Below are 23,450 nucleotides of genomic sequence, written 5' to 3'. Positions count from 1 at the left end.
TTTGGCTGCAGTAGATGGGGGGCAGTCTATGCATCAGTATCTTGTCCTGGGCAGTAACAGGAAAGAGGGATGTGGGAAACTGGCAGCCCCCAGGTCAGTGGCTTTGTCTTCCTCCTCTCATCCCAGTCCCCATTCCCATCCCCAGAATTCCTGGGAGAACAACTCCTGCCACCGTCAGGGAAGCCCCAGTTTCTTTCTGGATGAATTAAAGGCACCCGTTCCCATTTTGAGCAGCTACACAGGATGCATTCCCAGGACACCAACAGAAAAAATGAAGTGTGGGACAGATTTCCCATGAGCACAAACTAGAGGCAGAGTTCTCTTCCCCTTCAGATTTTCAAACGTTTCTTATCACAAAAATGACCCTGTGAGGTATAAAATGGGGCAGGTAGTATTATCCTGGTTTTGTAGATGGAGAAGGAGGTGAAGTGATTTACCCAAGGAATTTCAGATAACAAGGCAAAGTCAAACTTAATCCATCCTTCTGATTCCAAGCCCACTTTACCCGACAGATTCTTGTTTTTTGTTTGTTTGTTTTTTACAAACCCTTGTGTCGAGGGCTGACTTGCAATAGATCGCAGCGAGGGAGCTGCTCTGCTACGTACGAAACCCCGACCCAGAAGCAGGTCGTCTACGAAAGGTTTAGCACCAGGTTCCCCATGAACGTGCGGTGTGTGACGGGCGAGGGGGCGGCTGCCTTTCCGGCCGCTACCCGACAGATTCTTACGGGGAGGAAGTGTGAGTTTTGGAGGTGATCAGCAGGTTGCCCCAGGGATGCACAGCAGGTCTGAGCCACACTGCCATAGACTATGCGGTCCTCAGCCTCCTTCCACCAGTCCACTCCCACATCCTGTCGGCTTCCCGGGCAGCGTGGGGAGTGACCCAGACACAGTGCACCCACCGTGACCTTATTTCTCTCTCCAGTGAGTCTGGAGTCCAAGTCCTCAGTGGCCAAGTTTCCGGTGACCATCCGCCTTCCTGTTATGCCCAAGTTATATGACCCTGGACCAGGTAAGGCCCTTGTCCCTGGGGCTTCATGGTGGGTCCTATAGAATATTGGCGAGATTCAGAAGGGATCCCATCTGAGATGGAGGAGGAGAATAATTATAAAAATAGAGTCGTACTAGAGCAGCAATATACACATCAATGGAATCAAATTAGAAATCTAGAAATAGACATGTTGATATTTTACCATGTGATAAAGGTAGCTTTTCAAATTAAAGGGAGAAAAGATGGATTATTCAAGAAATCATGCAGGATAACTGAGTAACTATGTGGAAAAGAACAAGTTGAATCTATCTCACAGCTCATACCAAGATAAATTCCAAATAGGCAAATCTCTCTTTTTTTTTTTAAGTACTAGAAAAAAACGTGGAGTTTAAAAATAACTTTGGAGGGACTTGCCTGGCGGTCCAGTGGTTAGGACTCCATGTTTCCACTGCAGGGGGCATGGGTTCGATCCCTGGTCCGGGAACTAAGATCCCGCATGCCGTGCGGCGCAGCCAAATAAATAAATAAATACTTTGCCGTATAAGACTTTTCTAAATATGACACAAAACCCAGAGGCCATAAGGAAAAGACTAAAAACATAACAATTTTAAACGTTTTTATGACAGAAACTTACCATATGCAAAGTCAAATGACAAAGGACAAATTGGGAAAAAATATCTTCCACACACATTAAAGTCAAAGGTCTAATTTTACTTAAGAGCACTTGTGAATCAATAAGAAAAGAACATCAATAAGAAAAGAACAATAAGAAAAGAATAAGCCTATTCACAAAAAGTTAAATTCAATAATACTTTTAGCCATTAAAATATATGCTCAATTTCATGCTAAGAAAAGTGTAAATGAAAACTACATTCATATTGTATTGGAGGAGTGGGGAAACATAAACTGCGAGTGGTATCTTAGTTCCCTGACCAGGGATGGAACCCACGCCCCCTGCTGTGGAAGTGCATATTCTTAACCACTGCACTGCCAGGGAAGTCCTATCAGCATTTTTAATGTATATGTGCTTTGGTCCAGCCACTTATCATGTGGCTTCTAGAAATTATCCTAAGATGCTTACATCTGTGTGAAATGATATTTGTTTGAAGGTATTTATTGCAGCATTGTTTGCAATGACAAAAACCTTAAAAGTGGGAGGCACTGGTTAAATCAAGTGTGGTCCATCGGTATAATGAAATGCCCCGCAGTGCCATTCAGGAGGACGGAGGTGGAAAACAGGAGCAGGAAGGTTTTTATTCTGATACAAAATGCTTTCCAAGATGTACAGAAAAGAGTAAAGAGTAAGCTACCATTTCTGTAAAAAGAAAGGGGGAAAGAAGACATAACTGCTTGATTACAGAAAATTAAACAAGAAATTAGTAATACTGGTAAACTCCTGGGTAGAAACCAAGTAGTTGGGAACAGGGATGGGAAGAGGTATTTTCATGGTATAACTTTCAATACATTTAGAATTTTGAACAGTTGACATATTTTTACTGTATTACCTATATATTCAAAATGTAATCTATTCAAATAGATTCTTTTCAAAATATAAATTGTTATTTTAAAGTAATAGTATTAAATATCTATGGAGAGGGATTTAAAGTATGGGCTTAACATCATAACTATCTCAAAAATTAAAGAAATAAGTACAAGGAGTTCACAAAAAACCTTTTCAGGCTTCAGATTTGTTTTAAAGATAAAGTGTTACTGATAAAATGGAAATCACCACAATCTTATTCCCCTCCCTTTTTCCAGCAGTCATGATCTTTCTTTTCCCTGATTTTGTACATTTTAATATGTAGATTTCTATTCTTACACATGTGTACACACACACACAGCATATACAGTGTGGTACAATGCATTTTTGAACTTCTCATAAAAGTTACATTGTATGGCATGAAGTTCTAGTTTCTGACCTTTTGTCAGTCCATGGCTTGTCTTTTGATTTTGCTTTGGGGTCTTTTGTTATTATAAAGCTTTATCCTTTAATAAAATTGATTTGTTGGGTTTTTTCTAGCTTTTGCTTTTTGTGCCTTATTCAAGAAATTCTTTCCTACGTTGGAGCCATAAAGATACTCTCCTGTATTTTTTTCAAAAGTTGCACATGTTTGGTCCTTACATTTAAATACTTACGTGTGGCATGTGAAGAGAACCTAATTTTTTGTGTATGGAGAGCCTGTTTTCCCACCACCACAGACCTAGTGGTGCAGCCGCCTCCTGCTCGTACAGCCGGCCCCTCCCACACCCACTTACATGCATGCAGGGGTCTGAACCTTTCTTAGGTCACATTGATCTGTTTATCCTTGGGCTCATTCCACAATGTTTCCGTACACTTTATAACAGGTTTTGTATCTAGTTGGGATAAATTCTATACTTCAGGATGACTGTACTTCATTTAGCAAAATTTTCTCAGCCCTTTTTGGTCTTTTACTTTTTCATTAGAGTTTTGGCACCAGCTCATCAAGATCCTCCAAAATCCCTTGAGATTTTTTTTAAAAATTAATTAATTTATTTATTTATGGCTGTGTTGGGTCTTCATTTCTGTGTGAGGGCTTTCTCTAGTTGCGGCAAGCGAGGGCCACTCTTCATCGCGGCGCGTGGGCCTCTCACTATTGAGGCCTCTCTTGTTGTAGAGCACAGGCTCCAAACGCGCAGGCTCAGTAGTTGTGGCTCACGGGCCTAGTCGCTCCGCGGCATGTGGGATCTTACCAGACCAGGGCTCGAACCTGTGTCCTCTGCATTGGCAGGCAGATTCTCAACCACTGCGCCACCAGGGAAACCCTCCCTTGAGATTTTGATGAGAATTTCATGGAATTTGTAGATTAATTAGAGATGAATAGACAGTTTTATGAAGTTGAATATTCCCAACCATGAATCTGGTATACCTCTCCATGTTATAATCTCCATGTCATAGTCTCTTCATAGGTTCTTCAATAATTTATTTTGTAGTTTATTTGTAAAGGAGTTGCACACTTTATTGGATTTAGTCTTAGGTACTTTATATTTCTTATTGCTTTTATAAATTAGATCTTTTTCTTCTACATTTTAATTGGTTGCTGTTGGTATATAGGATATTAGTGATTTTTAAATGTTGAACTTACAAGCAGCATCATTCTTGCACTCATATTAGTGATTGTTTTTAACATAGAGTCTCCTGAACAAATAATAATTTTTGTCTCTTCTTTTCCAGTTCTTATCATTTGTTTAGTTTTCTTGTCTTACTTCATTTTGCTAAAATCTCCTGTACAGTGTTGAATAATAGCAGTGGTAGCAGGCACTTTTGCTTGTTCCTGACTTTAAGAACGTTTGAATGCTCTACCATTCATGTTTGTTGGGTAGGAGTGTGGTAGATGTGTCAGGGTAAGAAAGTTTCCTTCTTTCCTTCTATTTCTGATGTGGACCATTTTTTAAAAGTCTTTATTGAATTTGTTATAATATTGCTTCTGTTTTATGTTTTGGTTTATTGGCTGCGAGGCATGTGGGGTCTTAGCTCCTCGACTAGGGATTGAACCTGCACCCCTAGCATTGGAAGGCGAAGTCTTAACCTCTGGACCACCAGGGAAGTCCCTTTCCTTCTATTACTGCTGCTAAGAATTTTTCTATTTCTACTTTCTATTTCCTTGCAGACAGTTTTTATATGAATGAGTATTGAATTTTATCAGATAAACTGTCTGTACCCATTGAAATAATTTTTCTCCTTTAATTGGGTTTATGTAGTGACTTACATTGATTGATTTTCTGCTGTTGAAATTGTTCCTGTATTTCTGGAATAAACCCATCTTGATTGCAATGTATTAGTTGATTAAATGCTGAATTAAATTTGATGCCATTTTATATAGGATTCTTGCATCTGTATTCAAAACTGAGACTATTTTTTCTGTAATGTCCTTGCCCAGTTTTGTTATCAATATTATACAAGTCTCATAAGACAAGTTGGATAGCTTTCCTTTTTTCACTGTTTGCTGAAGTGAATTGTAATAAAATAGGAATAATACGTCTCTTGGAGTTTATTACAACTTATCTGATCCTTATGTCTTTTTGTTGTTGTTGTTCAAGTTTTGGGGAAGGTGGTTAAGGATGGGAATGTGGATGGGAAGGAGTGAGAGAAAGGGAAGAAATTTAAAACTATCAGTTCTGTGTCTTTAATGATTATTGATCTGTATGTACGTTGAGTCAATTTTTTAAATGTTTCTGTAAAGTTGTCTTAAATTTGATGTAAATTGCGTTTTTTTGGTCATAGAGTTGTTCATAGCATTCTCTTATGTTTGTTAAAAAATTTTAAATATCTGAAGTCAGGTGTCCCTTTTGGTTCTTTACATTTATCTTCAGTATTTTTAAGTTGGTTTCATATCTAAATATTCTCGTTTCATTTATGCCTGTTTTTGTTCCATATTTTCTTTTTCATATAGGTGATTCTGTGATTTGTCACTTTAAAGATTATAAACATTCTCATTTTAAATCCTTTTCAGTTTCCTCTATTATTTTTTCTATCTAGAGTGTTAGATACACACTGTGCAGGGTAGATTTGCTGGCTGTAGTTTTCTTTGAGTGTCTTGGAGTTTTTGCTGGTGGCTCATCTTGAGTAGGAGGCTTTTGCTTGTTTGTTTCGTTTTCTCCTCTCTCCCTCTTTCTCCCTCTTTCCTCTCTCTCACTCTCCTGATTTGTTCCCATCTCGCAGCTTTACAATTGCTTCTACTCCCAGTAGCCCAAGATTCCTAGTCCATCATTTCATACTGGAGTGTTGGGGTCCCTGTCCCTTAGCGATATTGGCGTCACTGAAGAGCCAGTTGCTGGGCCTGAGGGTGGCTTGGCACAGGGCTTGGCTGTGATGTGGTGTCATCTCTGCACCCAGAGGTGTGTACAGGGATGATGGATGATTGGGGTTCCTTGCCCAGCAGGTAGTATATGGTGAGAGATGGAGGGAGTGCAGCCTGGCTTCAGTCCGTGGCTTCTAGCAAAAAGCCTGGCTGTGGACCCATATACCTTATGAGACACATTTATTCCATTAAAACACTCAGACTCGGCCTCCCAGCCTCCTCTGCTGTTCTGACCTCAGATTGCCACAAGCCCAGCTCCAGCTCCTCTCACAGCTGTTGATATCTGTTCCTGGAAGAAATGTTGTCTAGTTTTGAGCACGGCTATGTCTGCATTTTTCTTTATCACTGCTATGTGTTTGGAACAATATGGAATTTCAAAGCAAAATTCTATACCACCAACTTGGCTGGGAGTCCCCTACCTTGACCAACTCCTATGGTAATTCAGGCCCCTGATTCTCTCTTTACTATAACAAAAGAACCAAACTTATCATGTGGCCTGAGAAGAGAAAAGGTAGGAGAGGATTCATTTGCCATGCTCTTGAACATGATTTACTTGACACTTTCTGTTACTGAGCCCTTTCCAGGTTTCTGGGCAGCAGTAATACCATAGAAATGAATATTGCTTCCGCAAGACTCTTAAGCATGCAGAGCTTTTTATTAAAAGAGATAGTTTGTGCACAAGAGAGAAGGCAGGAGACCAGCCTCTTGGATAGCCTCATCCACCAGAGGGCAGACAGTAGAAGCAAGAAGAACTATAATCCTGTAGCCTGTGGAATGAAAACCACATTCACAGAAAGACAGACAAAATGAAAAGGCAGAGGACTAAGTACCAGATGAAGGAACAAGGTGAAACCCCAGAAAAACAACTAAATGAAGTGGAGATAGGCAACCTTCCAGAAAAAGAATTCAGAATAATGATAGTGAAGATGATCCAGGACCTTGGAAAAAGAATGGCGGCAAAGATCAAGAAGATGCAAGAAATGTTTAACAAACACCTAGAAGAATTAAAGAGCAAACAAACAGAGATGAACAATACGATAACTGAAATGAAAAATACACTAGAAGGAATCAATAGCAGGATAACAGAGGCAGAAGAATGGATAGGTGACCTGGAAGACAGAATGGTGGAATTCACTGCTGTGGAACAGAATAAAGAAAAAAGAATGAAAGGAAATGAAGACAGCTTAAGAGACCTCTGGGACAACACTAAATGCAACAACATTCACATTATAGGGGTCCCAAAAGGAGAAGAAAGAGAGGAAGGACCTGATTAAATATTTGAAGAGATTATAGTTGAAAACTTCCCTAACATGGGAAAGGAAATAGCCACGCAAGTCCAGGAAGCGCAGAGAGTCCCATACACGATAAACCCAAGGAGAAACGTGCTGAGACACATAGTAATCAAACTGACAAAAATTAAAGAAGAAACATTTTTGAAAGCAGCAAGGGAAAAATGACAAATAACATACAACGGAACTCCCATAAGGTTCACATCTGATTTCTCAGCAGAAACTCTACAAGCCAGAAGGGAGTGTCATGATACATTTAAAGTGATGAAAGGGAAGAACCTACAACCAAGATTATTCTACCTGGCAAGGATCTCATTCAGGTTCGACAGAGAAATCAAAAGCTTTACAGACATGCAAATGCTAAGAGAATTCAGCACCACCAAAGCAGCTCTACAACAAGTGCTAAAGGAACTTCTCTACGTGGGAAACACAAGAGAAGAAAAGGACCTACAAAAACAAACCCATAACAATTAAGAAAATGGTCATAGGAACATACATCTTGATAATTACCTTAAACATGAATGGCTTAAATGCTCCAAGCAAAAGACACAGGCTCGCTGAATGGATACAAAAACAAGACCCATATATATGCTGTCTACAAGAGACCCACTTCAGACCTAGGGACACATACAAACTGAAAGTGAGGGGATGGAAGAAGATATTCCATGCAAATGGAAATCAAAAGAAAGCTGGAGTAGCAATACTCATATCAGATAAAATAGACTTTAAAATAAAGAATGTGACAAGAGACAAGGAAGGACACTACATAATGGTCAAGGGATCAATCTAAGAAAAAGATGTAACAATTATAAATATATATGCACCCAACATAGGAGCACCTCAATACATAAGGCAACTGCTAACAGCTATAAAAGAGGAAATTGGCAGTAACACAATAATAGTGGGGGACTTCAACACCTCACTTACACCAGTGGACAGATCATCCAAACAGAAAATTAATAAGGAAACATGTTTTAAAGGACACAACAGACCAGATAGAGTTAATTGATATTTATAAGACATTCCATCAAAAAACAGCAGATTACACTTTCTTCTCAAGTGCACATGGAACATTCTCCAGGATAGAGCACATCTTGGGTCACAAATCAAGCCTCAGTAAATTTAAGAAAACTGAAATCATATCAAGCATCTTTTCTGAACCACAACGCTATGAGATTAGAAATCAGTTACAGGGAAAAAACGTAAAAAACACAAACACATGGAGGCTAAAGAATATGTTACTAAATAACCAAGAGATCACTGAAGAAATCAAAGAGGAAATAAAAAAAATACCTAGAGACAAATGACAACAAAAACATGATGATCCAAAACCTATGGGATGCAGCAAAAGCAGTTCTAAGAGGGAAGTTTATAGCAATACAAGCCTACCTCAGGAAACAAGAAAAATCTCAAATAAACAATCTAACCTTACATCTAAAGCAACTAGAGAAAGAAGAACAAACAAAACACAAGTTGTAGAAGGAAAGAAATCATAAAGATAAGAGCAGAAATAAATGAAATACAAACAAAGAAGACAATAGCAAAGATCAATAAAACTAAAAGCTGGTTCTTTGAGAAGATAAACCAAATTGACAAACCATTAGCTAGGCTCATCAAGAAAAAGAGGGAGAGGGCTCAAATCAATAAAAGGAGAAATGAAAAAGGAGAAGTTACAACAGACACTGCAGAAATACAAAGCATCCTCAGAGACTACAACAAGCAACACTATGCCAATAAAATGGACAACCTAGAAGAAATGGACAAATTCTTAGAAAGGTATAACCTTCCAAGACCGAACCAGGAAGAAATGGAAAATATGAACAGACCAATCACAAGTAATGAAATTGAAACTGTGATTAAAAATCTTCCAACAAACAAAAGACCAGGACCAGATGGCTTCACAGGTGAATTCTATCAAACATTTAGGGAAGAGTTAATACCCATCCTTCTCAAGCTCTTCCAAAAAATTGCAGAGGAAGGAACACTCCCAAACTCATTCTATGAGGCCACCATCACCCTGACACCAAAACCAGCCAAAGATACTACAAAAAAAGAAAATTACAGACCAATATCACTGATGAATATAGATGCAAAAATCCTCAACAAAATACTAGCAATCAGATTTCAACAACACATTAAAAGTATCATACACCATGATCAAGTGGGATTGATCCCAGGGATGCAAGGATTCTTCATTATATGCAAATCAATCAATGTGATACACCATATTAACAAATTGAAGAAGAAAAACCATATGATCATCTCAATAGATGCAGAAAAAGCTTTTGACAAAATTCAACACCCAGTTGTGATAAAAACTCTCCAGAAAGTGGGCATAGAGGGAACCTACCTCAACATAATAAAAGCCATATATGACAAACCCACAGCAAACATCATTCTCAATGGTGAAAAACTGAAAGCATTTCCTCTAAGATCAGGAAGAAGACAAGGATATCCACTCTCACTACTGTTATTCAACATAGTTTTTTGAAGTCCTAGCCATGGCAATCAGAGAAGAAAAAGAAATAAAAGGAATCCAAATTGGAAAAGAAGAAGTAAAACTGTCACTGTTTGCAGATGACATGATACTATACATAGAGAATCCTAAAGATGCCAACAGAAAACTACTAGAACTAATCAATGAATTTGGTAAAGTTGCAGGATACAAAATTAATGCACAGAAATCTCTTGCATTCCTATACACTAATGATGAAAAATCTGGAAGAGAAATTAAGGAGACACTCCCATTTACCACTGCAACAAAAAGAATAAAATACCTAGGAATAAACCTACCTATGGAGACAAAAGACCTGTATGCAGAAAACTATAAGACACTGATGAGAGAAATTAAAGATGATACAAACAGATGGAAAGATATACCATGTTCTTGGATTGGAAGAATCAATATTGTGACAATGACTATACTACCCAAAGCAATATACAGATTCAATGCAATCCCTATCAAATTACCAATGGCATTTTTTACAGAACTAGAACCAAAAAAATCTTAAAATTTGTATGGAGACACAAAAGGCCCTGAATAGCCAAAGCGTTCTTGAGGGAAAAAAAATGGAGCTAGAGGAATCAGACTCCCTGACTTCAGACTATACTACAAAGCTACAGTAATCAAGATAATATGGTACTGGCACAAAAACAGAAATATAGATCAATGAAACAGGATAGAAAGCCCAGAGATAAACCCACGCACCTTATGGTCAACTAATCTATGACAAAGGAGGCAAGGATATACAATGAAAAAAACAGTCTCTTCAATAAGTGGTGCTGGGAAAACTGGACAGCTACATGTAAAAGAATGAAATTAGAACACTCCCTAACACCATACACAGAAATAAACTCAAAATGCATTAGAGATGCATTTTGCATCTATGCATTTATGCATAGAGATGCATAAATGTAAGACTGGACACTATAAAACTCTTAGAGGCAAACATAGGAAGAACACTCTTTGACATAAATCACAGCAAGATCTTTTTTGACTCACCTCCTAGATTAATGGAAATAAAAACAAAAATAAACGAATGAGACTTAATGAAACTTAAACGTTTTTGCACAGCAAAGGAAACCATAAACAAGAGAAAAAGACAACCCTTAGAATGGGAGAAAATATTTGCAAAACGAATAAACAGACAAAAGATTAATCTCCAAAATATATAAACAGCTCATGCGGCTCAATATTTAAAAAATAAACAACCCAATCCAAAAATGGGCAAAAGACCTAAATAGACATTTCTCCAAAGAAGACATACAGATGGCCAAGAAGCACATGAAAAGCTGCTAAACATCACTAATTATTGGAGAAATGCAAATCAAAACTACAATGAGGTATCACCTCACACCAGTTAGAATGGGCATCATCAGAAAATCTACAAACAACAAATGCTGGAGAGGGTGTGGAGAAAAGGGAACCCTCTTGCACTGTTGGTGGGAATGTAAACTGGTACAGCCACTATGGAGAACAGTATGGAGGTTCCTTAAAAACTAAAAATAGAACTACCATACAACCCAGCAATCCCACTACTGGGCATATACCCTGAGAAAACCATAATTCAAAAAGAGTCATGTACCACAATGTTTATTGCAACTCTATTTACAATAGCCAGGACATGGAAGCAACCTAAGTGTCCATCGACAGACGAATGGATAAAGAAGATGTGGTACATGTATACAATGCAATATTACTCAGCCATAAAAAGGAACGAAATTGGGTCATTTGTAGAGACGTGGATGGATCTAGAGACTGTCATACAGAGTGAAGTAAGTCAGAAAGAGAAAAACAAATATTGTATATTAATGCATATATATGGAACCTAGAAAAAAGGTACAGATGAATCGGTTTGCAGGGCAGAAATTGAGACACAGATGTAGAGAACGAACGTATGGACACCAAGCGGCGGGGGGTGGTGGTGGTGATGGTGGGATGAACTGGGAGATTGGGATTGACATGTATACACTAATATGTATAAAATGGATAACTAATAAGAACCTTCTGTATAAAAAATAAAATAAAATTCAAAAATTTTAAAAAAGAGAGAGAGCGAGAGAGAAGGTGGGAAAAATGTGCCAGCTCCCCGAGTAGAAGGGGAGAGTTGCTTTTATAACAAAAGGGAGGTTTGTCTCATGATCACGGATAGTTTCCAGAAATCATCCAACGTCTTTGATCAGGAGCAGAGGGCTCCATGGTGGCTGTCAGGAGTAGGGAGGGCTTCTGGGAGGGGGAAGAGATGCATGAGAATTTTCTGTAAGAAAGCCCAGGAACAGATCAGGTTAAAATTTACAGTTGAGCTTCTTGTCTTGTGGCAACTAGGTATACTGTTAGTGGCACAGAGATAAAGTTAATCTTTTATTCCTGTGAGTCTGGTTTTTTTCCTCTGGGACTCGGGCCCCCAGGGCCTTTGTTCTTTAGTTTGCAAGGCTTGTTTACCCAAGACCGGTCTTTTTCCAAAGTGGCTGTACTCTTGTCTCCCTGTCTCATTTCCACTCACTCCCACAGACCCAGGAGAAGCTGGGTAATGGTGCAGCATGTACTGAGAAGGGTTTATGGAATGATTTCTGATTTCTGTCATTCTGAGAAGTGGCTCTGCAGTCGGGTTCTGTTGCATTCACCCACAAACAATAGGTCAGGGTGTAGCTTTCAGCATGCGTTAACTTCAGCTGATGCCACCGCACCAGACGACCCACGTGCCCCCAGAATGATGCAAGTCAGACAAGTGAGGCTTCCCGAAGACAGAGCTCTGACATCTACCCTTTCCTGCTCAGAGAGGAAGCTCAGAGACCTGGTGACCATTGCCACCAAAACTTTCCTCCGTCCCCACAAGCTCATGACCATGCTCCAGAGCGTTCGTGAGTATTACCCAGACTTGACCGTGATCGTGGCTGATGACAGCAAGGAGCCCCTGAGAATTAATGACAGCCACGTGGAGTATTACACCATGCCTTATGGGAAGGTATGTCCCTCCCAGATGGGGAGACACCTGGATCCCGGGACAAGAGGGCCCACAGTCAGGTTCCGCCCTGAATGCGGCTGCTTCAGTGGCCTTCCCAAGGCAGGAGGGTGCTGGCATGGGAGGGGAGTCCCCTTGCTGATTCCAAATCCACAGAGTTAGTCAGGCCACTCTCCCTTTTCTGCATTAACAGGGTGGTTAATCTGCCTCTTCTCACACTTGGTGTGGAAATTGATTGAGGGCCTTCTAAGTGACTTGAGGTGTCTGACAGTCTAAGGTTTCCTGACATACAGGTCCAACAGCAGAGAAACCTCTTATCCCTATAATTCCCCCCTCGCTGGAGCGTCTCTTTCCCCCATGCACCATCTTTCAAGCACACACAGGAGGAAGCGGATAGTGGATATCATACGTACCAGAGTGTCTCCCCCTCCAACAGCTTCCAGGCTGCATGAGGGGAAAAGGCGGGAGGGCCACAGAGACGCTCTCGGGTGAAAGGGGACTTCCGTCGGTCCGTATTAGCCACAGGGCCAAGGAAGGACTTTCTGCCTTTGTCTCAGTCTTTGATCCAGAGAGTTCCTGTCCTTCTCCCAGTGTCTCTGAGACATGGACTCCCTTTAACCCAGAAGTTCTCGGCCACTGTTTGTGGTGCAGCCTGGTTGTTGGGAACTGAGAAAGCTCCCAGGTGACGCTGATATGTAGCAGGGCAGGCAGCCACCATCTAACCTCACTCCACTCACAGGGTTGGTTTGCTGGTAGGAACCTGGCCATATCTCAGGTCACCACCAAATACGTTCTCTGGGTGGACGATGACTTTCTCTTCAACGACAAGACCAAGATTGAGGTGCTGGTGGATGTCCTAGAGAAGACGGAACTGGACGTGGTAAGGGAGAGTTGCTGGTTCTACCCCATTGCAATCTGACAAGCGAGAGGGGAAGGGGAGGAGAAAGGAAGAGAGGAAAGTATGCAAAAGAAGAGGAGGGAAAGAGAGAAGGGAGGGCGGAAGGGGCGGGGGAGGGCCCGGTGCAGGAGGTGATGTGACAGCTCTGGGGTTGATTTATTTATTTATTTTGGCTGTGTTGGGTCTTCGTTTCTGTGCGAGGGCTTTCTCTAGTTGCGGCGAGCGGGGGCCGCTCTTCATCGCGGTGCGCGGGCCTCTCACTGTTGCGGCCTCTCTTATTGCAGAGCATAGGCTCCAGACGCGCAGGCTCAGTAGTTGTGGCGCACGGGCTTAGTTGCTCCGTGGCATGTGGGATCTTCCCAGACCAAGGCACGAACCCGTGTCCCCTGCATCGGCAGGCGGATTCTCAACCACTGCGCCACCAGGGAAGCCCACAGCTCTGGGGTTGAGACCATCACGCGGGAATCAGACATGCGAGTTCTGCTCTGCCTCTGTTCTTAGTTTCTTTGAGCAAATTACACCAACACCCACGCCCAAAACTCACCGTTGTTCTGTTTTTGAAATGGTGTGTTTAGGGCTTCCCTGGTGGCACAGTGGTTGAGAGTCCGCCTGCCGATGCAGGGGACACGGGTTTGTGCCCCGGTCCGGGAAGATCCCACATGCCGCGGAGCGGCTGGGCCCGTGAGCCATGGCCGCTGAGCCTGCGCGTCCGGAGCCTGCGCGTCCGGAGCCTGTGCTCCGCAACGGGAGAGGCCACAACAGTGAGAGGCCCGCGTACCGCAAAAAAAAAAAAAAAAGGTGTGTTTATTACTTCTACCTTCCTGCCTGGAGTGGCCGGAGCTGTCACACACCATTACAAAAATGAAAATGGCACAAGGCTGTAAAAGACTATGTGGCCTTAAGGACATTAAAAAAATAACAAAAACATCAGAAGTCAAGTCACATATAGAAAAGAGAAGAAAAAGGTGACAATAACTAATAATGCTGCATTCTTGAAATTTGCAGAGATTACTATGTAGAGGTGATGGATTTGTTAATTAGCTTGAGTGTGGTGATCTTTTCACAATGTATACATACATCAAAACATCAAGCTGTACACCTTAAATATATACAATTTTAAGATGTCAAAGATATCTCAATAAAGCTGTTAAAAAGAAGGAAAATGTATAAGAAGTAGCACAGTGACCACAGTTACTTCATACTCCAGGTGGACAGGCCCCAAAGCATCTGGCTTGACTAAGATGTCTCTAGAGACCCAGTCACAATAGCGTAAATGACATAGAAGATGCAGTTCCCACCCGTGTAAGAATGCAAGCTGGCACTCAACTCTCCTTCCAGGGTCATCCTGGACCAGCTTCCTTCCCCTTTGTTTGTCCATCTTTGTGGTCCTCAGCTGCATGGTCGGAAGAAATGGGGAGAGGGGACGTGAAGGACAAGAAGTTCTCTTTTAAGATTGTGATCTTTATAAAAGTTGCAGACATCTGTTCTGGATCACATCCTTTCAGCCAGGACTTAGACACATGGTCAGACCTTGCAAGGGAAGTGGGAAAATTTCATCTTTAGAGGGGGTAGTTGGCTAGACTTTAATTTAGTCCGGTTAAAACGCAAGAGGGTTCATTTACTAAGGGGGGGAGGGAAAGAACAGGTGATGGCAGACAGTCAGGCTGCTGTGCCACCCTGGGTGATTGTGATGGTTCAGGAATAGATAGAATTGCTCGTCCTGTTTTGCTGGGGCTCCAACCGCTAGATGCATGCATCTCCCACGAGTGCAGGGACAGGCAGCACAGAGAGGTGAGCCGGCAGCAGAGAATGGGAGGCAGGCAGCTTGAGACAAACTACTGGCTGCAGGAAGTCCACACAGGGACCCCTGCACGAGCAGGCTGCCTCTCGCTTGCACCTAAAAACCACGCACTGCTTGTACTGGAAGGGAGTGAGTCACCTTCTTGAAGGAGTGAGCTTGGACTTGGTGTAAGTGTAGCATGAACGGTAGGTAAAGGGTGTGATTCTCGTCATAACTGAGGTGCAGTCCAGTGAGGCTTCTTGACAGCGGCTACATGGATATGGGGTCTGTTCTGTAATGTGCATTTCTCTGCCCACCGGCTAGGTAGGCGGCAGTGTGCTTGGAAACATGTTCCAGTTTAAGCTGTTCCTGGAGCACAGTGAGAACGGGGACTGTCTCCACCGGCGGTCAGGATCTTTCCGGCACCTGCAAGGCTTCCCCAGCTGCGTGGTGACCAGTGGTGTTGTCAACTTCTTCCTGGCCCACACAGAGCGGCTCCAAAGAGTTGGCTTCGACCCCCGCCTGCAGCGAGTGGCTCACTCAGGTGGGGAGGCTGGAAGAGGGAGGGAGGGAGCTGTGCTGTGGACGGATCTCAGAAGCCTGTTTTTTCCCAAGGAGGGAGGGCTGTGTGCCACTGCTCAGGGGAGCTTGCCTTTTCTCCCCCAAGTGGGGAGCTCACCCTTTCTCCCTCAAATGGAGAGCTCGTGGTCTCTCTTGCCTCCCTCCACCCTCTCTGCCTTCTTGTCTCCCCCAGGCCGTTCTGCTTCTCCAAGACAACCTTCCCCTTCCTTTCCCTACAGCTCTGGCCCCTCCCTCATTTTTTCCAGACATCCTCTCCTGTTTAACTGCAACTGGTGAACTTCCCCTCTCATTCCCCTCAGTCCTGGAGTCCAGTTCCGTCCAGATGGAAGCCAATCTGTGTCTCTCTACCCATATCACTGTCTGTCCTTCCAACTCAGTAGCCTGGGCAGGTGGCTTCACGGGGGCCGAAGCTCCCCAGGGGTATAAACTGTGTCCCCTCCCCCTGACTCTCCTCCCAGACCTGCAGTATGGCCCTGGGTCTCTGGTGGAAGCTCACATTTCCCTTCTCGCACTTTCCCTCTCTTGGCAGAGTTCTTTATTGATGGGCTCGGGAGCCTGCTTGTGGGGTCCTGCTCAAATGTGATTATAGGTCACCAGCCCCGTTCTCCAGTGGCGGACCCAGAGCTGGCAGCCCTGGAGAAGAGCTACAGCGCATACCGGACCAACACCAAAGCTCAGGTCCAGTTCAAGCTGGCTCTCCACTACTTCAAGAACCATCTCCAATGTGCCACGTAAAGGTTGTCCAGGCACCGGAAGAGCGCTCGGCCGACCGGTTGCAGGTATCTAAAACAGAGGAACTGGTGGATGGGCTATCAGAATTTGAACTCCAGATAAGACGGACAGGGCAGATGGGTCTGGCTCAGGTACCGGAAATATCAATCAAAAGTTAAGGGTCATTAGAAATGGACCAATCACTGATCAGGGCAATGGAGACTGTATTCATTATTGTTTGTATGATGTCTTACCATTTATGAAACATTTGTACATAAAGTATCTCACATTATCTCATTTCATCTCACACGAAAGAGTATATGATGGGTTGGTATCCTCAGTCAAAATGATGGCTGCTGGGTCCTTGAGGGTTATTTGGTGGAAATTATATCACAGATCATCTCCAGCATCGCTGCCATCCACAAATTTTTTTTGGTCCTACCTTGTGGACTCAAATAATGTGAATAACCCAGGGTCCTTGCCCGGAGAAGGTGGAAGGCTGGTTCAGTTCAGTCCACTAGTGGAATCGGATCAGAGGATGAGAGGCGGACCAGGCAGGTGAGGAGGGAGTCAGCTCACCTGGAGCCCGGCACGCGGATGGGACGCAGGCAGTTGGAGGGATGAGATCACTGGGGTAGTCCGCTCACTGCCGGAATAGAGGTTTCCCTGGCATCAGACTCCCTATCATAAAGACAGATTCCATAATGCCTGGGATTGAACTTGGACCCTGTGCTGAGGTGCCGTGACGAACAGTGTAAGTGCAGTGGCCAAGCCACTAAATTCCAGGGCCTTGAGATCAGTTGCTGACCACTCAAGACCCATGTCATCTACAGCGTGGAGCCATCACGATGAGGCAGGCTCTCTCGGTTATCTTGGGAGTCAGCAGATTCTCCCAGTGCTGCACTGGCTCTGCCTTTTGGTTTCTACTCTTTCCTACTGAAGACGGACTAGGGTAGTTCAGGATCTCTGAAAATGCGTCTGTGAGATATTAACAAAACTTCATGAAAAATGTTTTGGTGGTCAAATAATTTTGAAAAATACTGCACGCTCTATCTCCCTCTTGGACAGTCGCAATTCACATTAGTATATTCAAGGCTCTGAGAAATCCTGCTGTAAAGAAATTGGCTTAACTTCAATTTAGCATGTCTCAGATACAAATACAGACTGGCAATCATTCTTTATTCTCCCAAACAGGAATAAAGCACATACCTCATTCCATTGTGTATGTCATAAACATTCTATTGCTAAAGTGTTTTATAACTCTAACACGCATAATCATTTAGTGCAATAGTATGTATTTTATGTACAACACCGTAGCTATATAGGGGGACGATGTTGGATTGCTCCATTCAGTACTGTCCTTAGACCCAGGCAAGACGAGCCCCCACCTGGATCCTGTGCTTTAGAGAACCCTGCATATCACAGACACATGTATTTACTTCAAAAACAAACAAACAGGGGCTTCCCTGGTGGCGCAGTGGTTGAGAATCCGCCTGCCGATGCAGGGAACACGGGTTCGTGCCCTGGTCCAGGAAGATCCCACATGCCGCGGAGCGGCTGGGCCCGTGAGCCATGGCCGCTGAGCCTGCGCGTCCGGAGCCTGTGCTCCGCAACGGGAGAGGCCACAACAGTGAGAGGCCCGCATATCACACAAAAAAATAAAAATAAAAATAAAAATAAAAAAATAAAATAAAATAAAAAAACAAACAAACAGGGGTGGGATAGGGAGGGGTGGGAGGGAGGGAGATGCAAGAGGGAAGAGATATGGAGACACATGTATATGTATAACTGATTCACTTTGTTATAAAGCAGAAACTAACACACCATTGTAAAGCAATTATACTCCAATAAAGATGTTAAAAACAAACAAACAGGGACTTCCTTGGTGGCGCAGTGGTTAAGACTCCGCGCTCCCAATGCAGGGGGCCCAGGTTCGATCCCTGGTCAGGGAACTAGATCCCACATGCATGCTGCAACTAAGAGTTCACATGACACAACTAAGGAGCCAGTGAGCAGCAACTAAGGAGCCTGCTTGCTGCAACTAAGACCCAGCGCAACCGAATAAATAAAAACAAACTCACAGAAGAGATCAGATTTGTGGTTACCAGGGGTTAGGGGTAGGGGAAGGCAAAGTTGGATGAAGGTGGTCAGAAGGTACAAACTTCCAGTTATAAGATAAATAAGTACTAGGGACATAATGTACAACATGATAAATATAACGAACACTACCGTGTGTAATATATGAAAGTGGTTAAGAGAGTAAATCCTAAGAGTTCTCATCGGAGGAAAAAATATTATTTTTCTCTTTCTTTAATTTTGTACCTATATGAGATGATAGATTTTCACTAAACTTATGGTGATAATCATTTCATGATGTATGTAAGTCAAATCATTATGCTCTACTTAAACTATACAGTGCTGTCGGTCAATTATATCTCAGTAAAACTGGAGGAAAAGAACAAACACATGTATTTACTGATGAACATTTGGGCATCTCTGTCACTCAGGATCTAGTGCTTAGCGCCGGGACAGCATAACCTGTTTCCCTAAATATCCCCTCTTGGGACAAAACACTATTCAGGGTCTAGAGAAATGTTTCTCCATTCCTTTTTTTAAGAAAATGAATTTATTTATTTTAATTTATCTTTGGATGCGTTGGGTGTTGATTGCTGCACGCTGGCTTTTTCTAGTTGCGGCGAGCGGGGGCTACTCCTCATTGCAGTGCACGGGCTTCTCGTTGCAGTGGCTTCTCTTGTTGCGGAGCACAGGCTCTAGGCGTGTGGGCTTCAGGAGTTGTGGCGCATGGGCTTAGTTGCTCCGCAGCATGTGGGATCTTCCCGGCCCAGGGCTCGAACCCATGTACCCCGGGTTGGCAGGCGGATTCTGGACCACTGAGCCACCAGGGAAGCCCTCTCCATTCCTTTTGCCCTGTGTTCTCAAAACAAAAGACGACTGCGTGTAAACGCCCTGCAAGTCTGTGGACAGTGCTTTGGAATGCTGGTAAGATTTGAACAGCAAAGTGCTTAGGTAAAAAAAAAAAGACACATTTTTAAATTTGTCAAATTCTTCCTCTCAGATAACATAAATAGCAATAGAGTCTTGCTCACTACCTAGTGTCTATTTTCTTGCCTTTCAATTCATGGTTCCAAAAGTACTAGAAAATTAGTGTGCTGTTCACAACAATTGCACGTGTGGCTTAAGAACATTTAAAAATAATAAGCGAAGATCTTTGAACAAGATACTAGGAGACATTTTGTTTTTTTTTTTTTTTAATAGATCTTTATTGGAGTAAGATCTTACCTTAATTTTTAATGTAAAAGAGTCCTCAATGCCTCGTGCCAAAAATAAACATTCTAAACTGGATAGTTTTTAAAAATAAAAAAAAAATAGTAAGCAATTTTTATTACTCTAATTTTTATACATGTAGTTCTAGATGTATCATGCTTGAAGTGTGATACCAATTCTTTTTTTTTATTTATTTATTTTTGGCTGCATTGGGTCTTAATTGCTGCGCGTGGGCTTTCTCTAGTTGAGGTGGGGGGAGGGCCAGGGGTTGCTCTTCACTGCAGTGCGCACCCTTCTTATTGCGGCGGTTTCTCTTGTGGAGCACAGGCTTTAGGTGCGCGGGCTGCAAGCGCAGGCTCAGTAGTTGTGGCGCTTGGGCTTAGTTGCTCTGCAGCACGTGGGATCTTCCCGGACCAGGGCACGAACCCATGTCCCTTGCATTGGCAGGTGGATTCTTAACCACTGTGCCACCAGGGAAGTCCCAATACCAATTCCTTACACTGGGAATTAAGTGGTTATTGAATGCAAAAATTGTAATTTTTTTTTTTTTTTTTTTTTTTTTTTTGCGGTATGCGGGCCTCTCACTGTTGTGGCCTCTCCCGTTGCGGAGCACAGGCTCCGGACGCGCAGGCTCAGCGGCCATGGCTCACGGGCTTAGTTGCTCCGCGGCATGTGGGATCTTCCCGGACCAGGGCACGAACCCGTGTCTCCTGCATCGGCAGGCGGATTCTCAACCACTGCGCCACCAGGGAAGCCCAAAAATTGTAATTATTTTTATAAAAATATTTAATGGCTTAAATTTTTAAAAATTAAAGTAACTACAAAAGGGACCTCCCTGGTGGTCCAGGGGTGAAGACTCCACGCTTCCAGTGAAGGGGGCCCAGGTTCAATCCGTGGTTGGGGCACTAAGATACCACATGCCGCAGGGCACGCCCCCCCCCCCAGTTTTTTTTTTTTTAATGGGGGAAAATAAAATAACTACAAAAATCACAGCTTTACAATATTTTGGATTTTGCCTTTTTTTTTTTTTTTTTTTTTTTTTTTTTTTGTGGTACGCGGGCCTCTCATTGTTGTGGCCTTTCCCGTTGCGGAGCACAGGCTCCGGACACGCAGGCTCAGCGGCCATGGCTCACGGGCCCAGCCGCTGCGCGGCATGTGGGATCCTCCCGGACCGGGGCACGAACCCGTGTCCCCTGCATCGGCAGGCGGACTCTCAACCACTGCGCCACCAGGAAAGCCCCTGCCCCTGGATTTTGCCTTTTTAAAGATATATTTGTCAAGGTAAGAGGATAGAACATTTAACAATTTGCTAGCTTCAGTTTTTATAGCTTTTAAATATTTAAATATATAAACATAGCTAAAATGTAAATTAAATATTTAGACAAATATTTAATTTGTCCCAGGCCTGGTTCCAAAAAAAAATGTCTGCCTTCCAGGTGAATTTCTTGCATTCTTGAGACAGGGAGATAAAAGTGTGTTCTTGCATGGCAATTGTAGCATCCTAAAACATCCCCCAGCAGGGACTGTTGTGATGTGCTGTGGTTACCATCGGTAGGTTCCAGGAAGATCCTCTTCCCTGTCCCAAGAACTGGAACCTTCTACTCCAGCAGAGAGGATTTCTTAAAATGGAGGGTATTTGCCTAAACTGTGAGCCAGTTCTCCAAGAATTTTTCTCCAGGAATAGATCAACTACCCAGAGAGTGTGTTTCTCCATTCCCTAGTCAAAATATATTGGATTAAGAGAAGCTGTACCAATAGCCAAGCAGATTGTCTCTCTTGGAATTTGAATTGGGCCTGAGAACATCCAGTGGGGCTCTGTGGGTGGCTGGATGGCAGGAATCACTCGCAGGAGCAGCGGGGCAGCCCCTTACTGTGCAGACCGGGGAGCAGAGAAGGCCAGTCTACAGTGAGAAAAGAATTCGACATAAGCACAAAAAGGAGCTGAAATGAGAGACTCCTGGCGGACTTCTGGGTCTTTCCTGAGCTCTGGCTACACTCCTTCCCTGAGGTTTTGTGAAACACTATATACCCTTATAATTCTCCTTTTTTTTTTTTTTTTGCTTAATCGAATTTCAGTTGGCTCCTGTGACTTATAAGCAAAGTGTCCTAAATAATACAACCATTCTGTGTGTCTGTGTGTTTTCAAAACAGAAAGGCATAAATAAAAGGTTTTCTCTTTGGATGGTTTGGAAGCAAAAATCAGATCACAGAAAATAACCGCCGCATAGGCCTGCCTCCATCCTTTAATTTCAGACACAACTGAGCAGCCTGGACCAAACCAGTGACAAAGGTATCCTTCCAGGACAGTGAAGGGCCTCTGATACTTGCGGCTAAACCCCTAATTCCTGGACAACTTGGTGCAAATAATTGTGTGGGCCTCCAGGGGAGCTCAAGTCCACTCTCTCCACTCTCTGTTTCCCCTCTACTTATTCCCACCCTCCTGCTCAGGAAAGGAAAATTCCTAAGACTTCCAGAAAGGAGGGATCCTATTGGCTACTGGGCTAACGGCCTTTTTTTGCATGCAGAGGCGTGTCTATTTCCTGTGGCTGAAGTGGAAATGGGACTGGGGTCTGCCTCATTCTGGATACGGTCTCTCCCTGACTCAGGAAGGTACCTCCCCAACTGTTTTTTGATTGTTGATAGACCAACAACATATACAAGCCACTACCAAGTGTATCTATGAGAATGCATTTGTCTGCAAGTACCAGAAACTTGACCCAAACTGTCTTAAACTGTCATATATAGGTTGAAGCCCAGAGGTGGGGCACAGCACAGGTGTCCTATGACCGACAGGAATATGTATTAGGGATTCCAAGCCCACAGTTCTCTGCACCTGGCCTCTGCCTTGATGCTCTTCAAAAGAGTCATCTAGGGAGCTTCCCTGGTGGCACAGTGGTTGAGGTTCTGCCTGCCGATGTAGAGGACACGGGTTCGCGCCCCAGTCGGGGAAGATCCCACATGCCACGGAGTGGCTGGGCCCGTGAGCCATGGCCGCTGAGCCTGCGCGTCCGGAGCCTGTGCCCCACAACGGGAGAGGCCACAGCAGTGAGAGGCCCGCGTACCGCAGAACAAACAAACAAACAAAAACAGTCATTTAAGGTACAGAAAGACTATCTACAATTTGCTCTTTGCCCCCAGGTTTTTCCTCTTAATGGGCAGAAAATATTTAAAGCATTGCAGTGTAGTAGGCTGGTCAAATTGGTCTCAAATTGGACTCAAATTGGTCTCCTGCGAGGTCTTCTGTCTCCACTGGTGCTTTCTCTTGGGTTGGAGATTTTAGCTTTTCTAGTTCTGCAAGGCTCCAAATTAAAGGACATCCAGTAAACTTGGATTGCAAGACACTCTCAGCAAAACCATACTACACCTACTTTCAAACAGGCTGCCTCAGCCTAAAACTTCTCTCTCTCATAGGACCAACATGAAGATTAACACATGCCAACATCCTGATTTTTTCCCACCATTTCCCATTCTTGATAGTCTACAGTCTTGATAGGCCCACAGTTTGTGTTTCAGACACCAGTAACAACTTCAGGATCACCAGCTTCCCAGGAAGTCACTGCTCTCTACCCCATTTCTTCTGTTCAAACCTACATCTAATGACCTGCACAGTATTCATGTCTATATACAGCTCTT

General features: G+C 43.2%; 1 protein-coding gene across 1 annotated transcript in view; it reads left to right on the top strand.

The window, feature by feature from the left end:
- Positions 1-17,967, top strand: part of B4GALNT2 (beta-1,4-N-acetyl-galactosaminyltransferase 2 (SID blood group)) — a 55,817-nt gene extending 37,850 nt beyond the window's left edge. The window contains exons 7-11 of the mRNA XM_059047100.2: positions 925-1,011; positions 12,377-12,564; positions 13,301-13,441; positions 15,564-15,783; positions 16,351-17,967. Of these exons, the coding sequence (XP_058903083.2) occupies positions 925-1,011; positions 12,377-12,564; positions 13,301-13,441; positions 15,564-15,783; positions 16,351-16,556 (842 nt within the window). The 3' untranslated portion in view covers positions 16,557-17,967. The remainder of the gene's footprint in view (positions 1-924; positions 1,012-12,376; positions 12,565-13,300; positions 13,442-15,563; positions 15,784-16,350) is intronic.
- The last annotated feature ends 5,483 nt before the right edge of the window (positions 17,968-23,450 follow it).

This window comes from Kogia breviceps, chromosome 19 (genome assembly GCF_026419965.1).
Source record: "Kogia breviceps isolate mKogBre1 chromosome 19, mKogBre1 haplotype 1, whole genome shotgun sequence".
NCBI classification, from domain to species: Eukaryota; Metazoa; Chordata; class Mammalia; order Artiodactyla; family Physeteridae; genus Kogia; species Kogia breviceps.
This window is presented reverse-complemented; position numbering and strand designations above follow the sequence as displayed.